Source organism: Gopherus flavomarginatus, chromosome 23, assembly GCF_025201925.1.
Source record: "Gopherus flavomarginatus isolate rGopFla2 chromosome 23, rGopFla2.mat.asm, whole genome shotgun sequence".
In the NCBI taxonomy this organism is placed as follows: Eukaryota; Metazoa; Chordata; order Testudines; family Testudinidae; genus Gopherus; species Gopherus flavomarginatus.
In genome coordinates, this window is record NC_066639.1 from 6,249,223 (window position 1) to 6,259,437 (window position 10,215).

General features: G+C 58.6%; 1 protein-coding gene across 11 annotated transcripts in view; it reads right to left on the reverse strand.

Annotated features, from left to right (window-relative positions):
• Positions 1 to 3,098, reverse strand: part of LOC127039347 (gastrula zinc finger protein XlCGF57.1-like) — a 284,061-nt gene extending 280,963 nt beyond the window's left edge. For 4 of the 11 annotated variants that reach the window (XM_050932890.1, XM_050932888.1, XM_050932889.1 and 1 more), the window contains exon 1: positions 2,711 to 3,093. In XM_050932890.1, the coding sequence (XP_050788847.1) occupies positions 2,711 to 2,725 (15 nt within the window). In that variant the 5' untranslated portion in view covers positions 2,726 to 3,093. Of the gene's footprint in view, positions 1 to 2,682 lie in introns of all 11 variants that reach the window. The other 7 variants (XM_050932881.1, XM_050932882.1, XM_050932884.1 and 4 more) reach the window with 6 other exon arrangements.
• Between the last annotated feature and the right edge of the window lie 7,117 nt (positions 3,099 to 10,215).

Genomic DNA, 10,215 nt, shown 5'->3' on the forward strand with positions numbered 1-10,215 from the left:
GCACAAATTCTAATTGCATAATTTTGCAATAAGCTGGGGATTTATCAATTGAAGTGACAGAGGAGGAGAAAGACCTCCAGGATAATTATGAGCTGCCAACGTGATGCAGTCATGAAATAGGTTAATGCCGTCCTAGGATACATCAGGTGAGGTATTTCCAGCAGATACATGAAAGGGTTAGTACTGTTATACAAAGCACCGATGAGACCTCATCTGAAATACACCTCTACCTTCTGCCCTTAAAGTCGTTGAGTCTATAAACTGTGCTTTGTGTTGCACAGACACCGATGGAGATCAGGGCCCCATCGTGCAGCACATGGCAGAGAGTCTGACTGAGATCAGCACCCCCATTTTGCTGGGCACTGCACAGAGAGGGACAGTCCTTGACCCAAAGAGATCACAATCCAAGGAGACAATGGGTAGGAGGAAAACAGACGGGGGCTGTGACTTCCCCAAGGTCACCAAGCAAGTCAGAGACAGAGCCAGGAACATACCCCGTTAACACCAGAGCCACATCACTCACAGCCTGGAAAGGTCCCCACACCCCACTGTATTAGGCTGCAGGAAGAGGTGGTTTGTCCATGGATGCACAGGCTGTCTTGGCAGGGCAGCTCAGCTGCAGTCCCTGCACACAGCTGGGTGTGTGCGTCATGGGTCAGGAGAAGTCAGTGTCCAGTCCTGGGGGGCTGTGTTCCTGGCTCATACCTCCAGCACTCACTGCTGCCCCTCTTTTACCAGCTGCACTGGTCAGCCAGCCCCAGGCCTCTATGAGGTCACTGTCCCTCCCACTCCACCACTTCAAACCTTCAAACAGGGACATGGTGCACCGGTGTCAGAGTGCACTAGTGTAAAGTCTGTCTGTACTAAGAGTTTGCACCAGTGCCTAAAACACCAGTGTGGCAGAGACCTTCAGTGCCGAAAACAGCAGTACGGTGGCACTAGAACTGGGATCTAGTTCTAGCTCTGTCACAGACCTTGCACACATCAATGATTCTCCTCCCAACTTTAGTCTTTTTACCCAGCTATCCACTCACTGGGGTCTCCCCTCTCTCCAGAGCTCCTCACAACTAAAATCTGTGTGCGTGTCACCAGAGCTGAGCTAGTTCAGCTCTGGAATAGTCTTACAAGGGGGGCTGTGGAGTCTCTTTCCCTGGAAGTTTTTAAGAACTGGTAGGACAAACCTCTGCCAGAGATAATCAATATATACTTGGTCCTGCCTCAGCAGAGAGAGCTGGACTTGATGACATCTTGAGGTCCTATCTAGCCCTACATTTAAAGGATGCTATGCGATATATACGTATAAAACATACAGAGAAAAACCACACAACAACATGATGTCAGGCCGATCAAAAAAACAACAACAAAACAAAAAACTACACTGTATAGCATAAAATGACACAATACTAAGGAGAAGAAAGCAACACAATGCAAACTAACACATCTTAGGAAAAAAGTACACAATGCAAAACAACAACTCAAACCAAGATAACACAGACACCAAAGAAGCTAAGGCAAAACAACGCATCATAAAACTATGCAACATAATGTGGTGCATCATAGTTCCAAAAGGCACCATGCAAAATAGCTCAGCATAGAACAGGACACAGCACAAGACAGAATTATTTCAGTGTAGACCTGGAAGGCATCTTGAGAGGTCGTCTACTCCAGCCTCCCGTGATGAGGCAGAACCAAGTATCCCTAGATATTCCCAGACTGGTGGATCTCTAACCTGGTCTTAAAAATCTCCAGTGAAGAAAATTCCACAGTCTCCCTTGGAAGCCAACGCAAGGCAAACACAGACCAGAACAACACTGTACACACACATGCTGGGCTTGTGGATAAGGGCAGAGGGAAGACCTGAAACAATCTGGGTTCAGTTCCCACTTTTGCCCCATATTCTCCATGCAAACTTGAGCAAATTACTTTAGCGCTCTGATCTTCAGTTTCCTCATCTGTAAAATTGAGAGTCGCCTCTCACAATTGGCCTACCTAGCCTTTGAGCTTTTTGTGGCAAGGTCTATCATTGTGGGCATGTCTACACTGCAGTCAGACACCGGCGGCTGGCCTGTGCCCACTGACTTGGGCTCACATGGCTCAGGCTGTGGGGCTGTTTAATTGTGGTGTTGATGTTCTGGCTTGGGCTGCAGCCCAAGGTCTGGCACCCTCCCACATAGCGGGGTCCTACAGCCTGGCTCTAGCCTGAGGCAGGACAGCTATACTGCAATTAAACAGCCCCTTCGCCTGAGCACCGTGAATCTGAGTCAGCTGGCATGGGCCAGCTGGGGGTTTTAATGGCAGTGTAGATACCCTTGGTGTCTTTTCTGCACCTGTCAGAATGGGGACTCTGATCTTGGTCAGTGTCTGTGCAGAGCCCTGCACAACAGGAAGCCTGATCTCAGTTGGGGACTCTGCAACTCCCAGCATTACAGGATCCCTGATTTTGTTTAGGGCCCCTGCAGCAACTGGCAAAATGTGGGGGCAGGATCTCTGTCAGGGTCTGTGCAGTGCACAGTACAGGGCTGGGGTGTGATCTTCGTTAGGGTCAGTGCAATGCCAGGCCCAACGGGGACACAGATCTCAGTCGAGGTCTCTGAAGTGCCCAGAACAATGGAGGCAGCAGTTTGGGTCACAGTCGTGCGCTGCCTGGCACAAGGGGGGCTGTGATCTCGGTGCAGGTTTTACCTGGCACAACAGTGGGGTCTGATCTCACCTGGGGTCTGTTCATTGCCTGGCAGAACAGGGTCCAGATCTCAGCTGGGGTCTCTCCAGTGCCTGGCAGAACAGGGCCACGCTCAGTACGATAGGAGCCCTGATCTCAGTCACACACCTGGAGAGAAAAGTGGGAAGAATTTTGAGAATTTGAAATCAGTATTTCAGAACTGAGGAGAAAATGGGGCACAAACTAAATATTTGCCAATATAAGGGACAAGCATCAACATGTGGGAAGATTTTATGTCACTATTCAACAGTTCAAGAGAAAAGAGGGGAAATTGGAGGGGATTACACAGGGATATTGAATCAACAGCAGAATGGGACGGATTCTTCTTGCCTCACACTCAGAGGGCCAGGAGGGAGCCCTGGTTGATGTCTTTTCACAGGGGAAAGGAGTGGGGCTGGAGGCAGAAGGTTGCTGGCTGCGGGGAAGGGCTGGCAATGGGAGTATTGTGGCCACAATAGGTCTGGGAATGTGACTAGCTAGTGATGGGGGGGAGGGAGAGCAGTAGGTGGACTAGGAAACCTGGGGCTGGGCCGTCTCCATGGGGGACACTTGCTCCTCCCTCCCCTTCCCCCGCCCTGTTGCCAGCACAGTGGCCCCCCAGCCGCTCCCCCCAGCCCTGACCCCCCAGCGCACCCCAAACTCCCAGCTCTCCCCAGCCCTGACCCCCCAGCGCACCCCAAACTCCCAGCTCCCCCCCCAGCCCTGACCCTCCCAGCGCTCCTGTAATAACCTTAGTCCCAGATCTGGACCTTAGCGTCCAAAATATGGGGGTTAGCATGAAAACCTCCAAGCTTAGCTACCAGCTTGGACCTGCTACTTGCTGCCACCACCCAAAAAATTAGAGTGTTTTGGGGCACTCTGGTCCCCCTGAAAAACCTTCCCTGGGGACCCCAAGACCCAAATCCCTTGAGTCTCACAACAAAGGGAAATAATCCTTTTTCCCTTCCCCCCTCCAGGTGCTCCTGGAGAGATACACAGACACAAGCTCTGTGAACCCAAACAGAGTGAATCTCCCTCTCTGTTCCCAATCCTGGAAACAAAAAGTACTTTCCTATTCCCCCAGAGGGAATGCAAAATCAGGCTAGCGATCCAACACACAAATCTCCCCTTGATTTCTTCCTCCCACCAATTCCCTGGTGAGTACAGACTCAATTTCCCTGAAGTAAAGAAAAACTCCAACAGGTCTTAAAAGAAAGCTTTATATAAAAAGAAAGAAAAATAAGTACAAATGTTCTCTCTGTATTAAGATGATACAACACAGGGTCAATTGCTTAAAAGAATATTGAATAAACAGCCTTATTCAAAAAGAATACAAATCAAAGCACTCCAGCACTTATATTCATGCAAATACCAAAGAAAAGAAACCATAGAACTTACTATCTGATCTCTTTGTCCTTACACTTAGAAACAGAAGACTAGAAAGTAGAACTACTTCTCCAAAGCTCAGAGAAAGCAGGCAGCCAGAAAACAAAGACACTCAAATCCCTCCACCCAAAGTTGAAAAAATCCGGTTTCCTGATTGGTCCTCTGGTCAGGTGCTTCAGGTGAAAGAGACATTAACCCTTAGCTATCTGTTTATGACAGCTCCCCAAACTCCCAGCTTCCCCCAGCCCTGATCCCCCCAGTGCACCCCAAACTCCCAGCTCCCCCCAGCCCTGACCCCCCAGCGCACCCCAAACTCCCAGCTCCCCCCCCAGCCCTGACCCCCCAGCGCACCCCAAACTCCCAGCTCCCCCCAGCCCTGATCCCTCCAGCGCACCCCAAACTCCCAGCTCCCCCCAGCCCTGACCCCCCCAGCGCACCCCAAACTCCCAGCTCCCCCCCAGCCCTGACCCCCCAGCGCACCCCAAACTCCCAGCTCCCCCCCAGCCCTGACCCCCCAGCGCACCCCAAACTCCCAGCTCCCCCCAGCCCTGACCCCCCAGCGCACCCCAAACTCCCAGCTCCTCCCAGCCCTGATCCGCGCAACGCACTCCAAACTCCCACCTCCTCCCCAGCCGCTCCCCCCAGCCCTGACCCCCCAGCGAACCCCAAACTCCCAGCTCCCCCCAGCCCTGATCCCTCCAGCGCACCCCAAACTCCCAGCTCCCCCAGCCCTGACCCCCCCAGCGCACCCCAAACTCCCAGCTCCCCCCAGCCCTGACCCTCCAGCGCACCGCAAACTCCGAGCTCCCCCCCAGCCCTGACCCCCCAGCGCACCCCAAACTCCCAGCTCCCCCCAGCCCTGACCCCCCCAGCGCACCCCAAACTCCCAGCTCCCCCCCAGCCCTGACCCTCCCAGTGCACCCCAAACTCCCAGCTCCCCCCAGCCCTGATCCACCCAGCGCACCCCAAACTCCCAGCTCCCCCCAGCCCCAGCCGCTCCACCCCCCGCTCGGCTCTGACACCCCAGATCCACCCCCCGGCTCCCCCTCCCCTCGGTCCCGGGCCCAGCCTGGGCTCCGAGCTCTGCAGCCGAGCCACGCTCCGGGCCCTCCTGCAGCTCCCGGCCCCGCCTGGGACACTCGCCCCCTGCAGTCCCGCTCCGGCCGTGGGGAGCTCGGGGACCTCCCGGGCAGGGGCGAACCAGGAAGCCGGGCCCGGCCCCTCCCGGCAGGAGCGTGTCCGCCCCACGCGTGTTCCCCCCCTGCCCTGCCCGCCCCGCGCTGCCCCCGGCCTCACCTCGTAGGCTGCGCTCCCGGCCCGGCCATGGCCCCGCTGCGGGCACAAACGGGCCGGGCCGGGGGGGCAGGAGAGTAGGGGCTGCAGGGTGATCTCCCACCTCTGTGCATCCAGCAGCCTGTGCTCTCCCCTGCCATCCTGGAGCCTCCACATTTATTTAGTGACTCTCCTCCAGTGAAACAGACTCGGTGGTGAGGCTGCACCTCTCTGCTGCCTCCTCCAGGAGCCCCCAAAAGACTCCCCAGAACTGCTCATGAGGGGCATATGTGCCTTCCCTTTGCTTCCCCATCAGAAAGCCTGAGCAGCTGGCCCCGGGCAATTTGAAAGGGCCCGGGGGCTCCTGCTACCACTACCGGCAGCACAGCGGGACTAAAACGATTCCTGCCCACCCTCGCTCTGCACGGCACACCACTCCCAGAAGGATCTGGAACATCCCTATAGCCCCTATGGGGTGTGTCTCTCGCACGCTGCCCCCACCCCAAGTGCCAACTCTGTCATTGGAACTGCGGCAATGGGAGCTGCAGGGGTGGTGCCAGCGGGCAGTGGTGCCCGGAGACCCACGCCCCCCAGGTCTCCTCCATGTGGGAGTTGCTTGCAGATGGGGGTGTGGGTCACTTTCGGGAGCTGCCCAAGATAGGTGCCACACCCTAACCCTCTGCCACAGGCCAGATCCCACACCCAAACTCCCTCCCAGACCCTGCTACTGCCCCCCTGCACGCCAACCCCCTGCCCCAGCGCAGATCCCCCACCCCACCCACACCCAAACTCCCTCCCAGAGGCCACCACCGCCTCCCTGCACCCCAACTCCCTGCTCCAGAGCTTGCCACTGCCCCCCTGCACCCCAACCCCCTGCCCCAGCGCAGATCCTCCTCCCCGCCCACACCTAAACTCCCTGCCAGGGTCCACCCCCGCCTCCTCTGTACTCCAACCCCCTGCCCAGCCCCCGAGCCTGCACTTCATGCACTCAAACTCCCTCCCAGAACTCGCACCCCGTCCAGCACCCAAACTCACTCCCACAGGCTGTCACCGTCTCCCCCTACCCCCTGCCCATCCCAGAGCCTGCACCTCATGTACCCAAACTCCCTCCCAGAGCTCTAGGAGGGCGGGGCGGGGGGAGCGAGGAAGGAAGGGCAGGACTTGGACCCGTTCTGGGCATCACCAAAAGTTATATAAACCTGGTGACGCTGAGCTGGAGCCCTAGTCACTGCACATCTCTCTCCTTACGGGGGGGACTCTGTGGGGCAGGGCGCTGCTGGGGGTTTATTCCTTCCTTTCATGGCTGTGGAAGGGTGAACAGGGAGAGAATTTGCTCCTCTGTTCTCTGCGGGGCACACAGGCAGCGGGGCTATTTCCAGGGCTGTAACAAACACAAGCTGGCAGAGGGGGGGGAAGGGATTTCCCGCAGGATCTATTCCCAGGGCAGCTCCCAAGCTGTGCCCTGGCGAGCGGTGCCCAGGGGATTTAGAGGCTTTAGAGGCAGGTGATTGACACGTGCTGGGTCCCACCTCCAGCGCTGAACTGACACGTGCTCGCTGCACTCTCAGCCGGGGGCTCCCTAGTCTGATGGTTCAGCAGTACCAGCCCCCCGCCCCTGCTTTTCCCCTGGGGAGCCCCAGCCCCTCTCCTGCCCCCTCCGGGCTGAGGCGGGTCCCCGCGTGTCCAACCCCCCTGCGTGGGGCCACGGGGGCAGGGCCAGGCCCGGGGAGGAGTCGCCCCGCCCCTTTGTGCCGGTGTGACGACATTTTTTGCAACTCTCCGGTTTGGCAATAGGTGCAGTTTCTGCCCCGTTACACCGGCAGCGGGGCCGTGGCCGGGTCGGGAGCGCAGCACGGGGGCTGCTCCAGCCCTGCAGCCCGCGCGGTGAGGACGGGGGCAGGGCCCGAGGGGGTGGGAATACGCGTGGGGCGGACACGCTCCTGTCGGGAGGGGCCGGGCCCGGCTCACCCCCTGCCTGGGGGGGGGATCCCCGAGGTCCCCGCGGCCGGAGCGGGGCTGCCGGGGGCTGCAGGGGGCGAGTGTCACGGGCGGGGCCGGGAGCTGCAGGAGGGGCCGGAGCGCGGCTCGGCTGCAGAGCTCGGAGCCCAGGCTGGGCCCGGGAGCGAGGGGAGGGGGAGCCGGGGGGTGGATCTGGGCTGTCAGAGCCGGGCGGAGGGAGCGGCTGGGGTTGGCGCGGAGCTGGGAGTTTGGGGTGCGCTGGGGGGGTCAGGGCTGGGGGGAGCTGGGAGTTTGGGGTGCACTGGGAGGATCAGGGCTGGGGGGAGCTGGGAGTTTGGGGTGCACTGGGGGGTCAGGGCTGGGGAGAGCTGGGAGTTTGGGGTGCGCTGGGGGTCAGGGCTGGGGAGAGCTGGGAGTTTGGGGTGCGCTGGGGGGTCAGGGCTGGGGGGAGCTGGGAGTCTGGGGTGCACTGGGGGGTCAGGGCTGGGGAGAGCTGGGAGTTTGGGGTGCGCTGGGGGTCAGGGCTGGGGAGAGCTGGGAGTTTGGGGTGCGCTGGGGGGTCAGGGCTGGGGGGAGCTGGGAGTTTGGGGTGCGTTGGGGGGGTCAGGGCTGGGGGGAGCGGCTGTTTAGAGGTCACAAGCCCTCCCAGCGCTACCGCTGTATTAAACCGCTCCCCGGGAAAAGGCGGGGGCGGGGCGGCCGGTCTCTCAGCAGGGGAAAAGGAGGAGGGGCGGGAAGACGGTCTGCCTGGCCCCGGGAACCTCCTTTAGTTGGGCTGGAGAGGGCGGAAGTGGCCCCGGGGCAGGCTGGGAGATGTAGTTCCTGACTCTCCTGGGAGCGGAAGTGACGTCGGCGGGGAGGTGGAGCCGGGCTGCGAAGGCGCGTTGGTCGCTCCAGCTCTGCCTGGCTCGCGCGGGGCCGTTGGAGCCTCTCCCGGGGCCGGAGAAGGGTTTGTGCCGTTGGGGCTCTGGGCATGCGCAGATCGGGGAGGAGGAGAGTCCCCTCCTCCCCCAAACCCCTGAGAAGTTCCCTGTTCCCCTCCCCCCATTGTGCCCCATTTTCTCTCCCCTTCGCCAATGGCCAGTTCAGATCTCAGGTTTGGGGTGTTTCCCCCATTTTCACCTGCAGGGATTTGTCCTTGTGTGGGTGGGAAATGGTTCCCCCGAGTGATTTCTGGACTGGGCAGAGGCTGGGGGGGCCCTGAGACAGGGACACCTCTGGGCTGGGCTGGGGGGGCCCCTCTCTGCTGGCAACAGGGCGTGGGAAGGGCCAGGAAGGGGAGGGAGGAGCAAGTGTCCCCCATGGAGACGGCCCAGCCCCAGGTTTCCCAGTCCAGCTACTTTTCCCCTCCCCCACCCTGCTCAACCCAAAGCCCCCCCTCGCCTGCTAGTCAAATCCCCAGACCCCACAGCCAGTGACCTTCTGACTCCAGCCCGGCTCCTTTCCCCTGTGAAAGCCGCACCACCCGGGGCTCTGCTGGCCATGTGAATGTGTGACAAGAAGAGTCCGTCCTATTCTGTTCCTGATTAAATAGCCCTGTATAAACACCTCCAATTTCCCCTCTTTTCTATTGAAATGCTGAATGGTGACATAAAAACTCCCCACATGTTGGTGCTTGTCCCTTATATTGGCAAATATTTAGTTTGTTCCCCATTTTCTCCTCAGTTCTGAAATACTGATATTGAATTCTTGAAAATTTTCCCACTTTTCTCTCCAGGTGTGTGACTGAGATCAGGGCTCTTATCGTACTGAGCGTGGCTGAGCCCTGGCCTGAGATCAGGTCCCCCAGTGCCGGGCTCTGCACAAACTGTGACCAAGTTTGGTGCCCTGGTGGTGCCAGGAACTGCACAGACCCCTACAGAGAGCAGGGACCTTGTTGTGCCGGGTGCTACAGTGACCCTGACTGAGCTCCGGGCCCCTTTTGTGCCAGGCCCTGCATCAACACCATGTGAAATCAGGCTCCCATTGTGCCAGGCGCTGCAGAGACAGCAAACAAAATCGGGGACCTTGTTCCTGGAGCTGCAGAGACCCCAAGTGAGATCTGCGCCCTGTTCACCAGGTGCTGCAGAGACCCTAACAGAGGTCAGACCCCACTGTTGTGACAGGTGCTGTGGAGACCCCAAGTGAGATCTGCTCCTCTGTTGTGCTGGGCACTGCAGAGACCCCACAGACATCAGGCCCCCCATTGTGCCAGGTAAAACTGAGACTTGGACGGAGATCACTGCCCCCCTTGTGCTAGGCAGCGCACAACTGGCCCAGATTTCTGCCTCCATTGTGCTAGGCACTTCAGAGACCTCGACTGAGATCTGTGTCCCCGTTGGGCCTGGCACTGCACTGACCCTGACCCAGATCATGCCCCACCACTGTACTGGGCACTGCACAGACCCTGACACATCCTGCCTCCACACTTTGCCAGATGCTGCAGGGACCCTAAACAAAATCAGGGATCCTGTGATGCTGGGAGTTGCAGAGTCCCCGACTGAGGTTAGACCCCCTGTTGTGCAGGGCTCCTACACAGACACCAAGATCAGGGTTCCCATTGTGACTGGTGCTGAAAAGACAGCAAGGGTATCTCTACCCTGCTGTTAAAACCCCCCAGCTGGCCCATGCCAGGTGACTCAGGCTCACGGGGCTCAGGCAAAGGGGCTGTTTAATTGCAGTGTAGATGTCTGGGCTTAGGCTGGAGCCAGGCTGTAGGACCCTGTGAGGTGGGAGGGTGCCAGACCTTGGGCTGCAGCCCCAGCCGGAACATCAACACCACAATTAAACAGCCCCACAGCCTGAGCTGTGTGAGCCCAAGTTAGCTGGCACAGGCCAGCCGCTGGTGTCTAACAAGTTTGCATGGAGAATTTGGGGAAAAACTGGGAACTGAATCCAAATTGTTTCAATTCTTACCACTC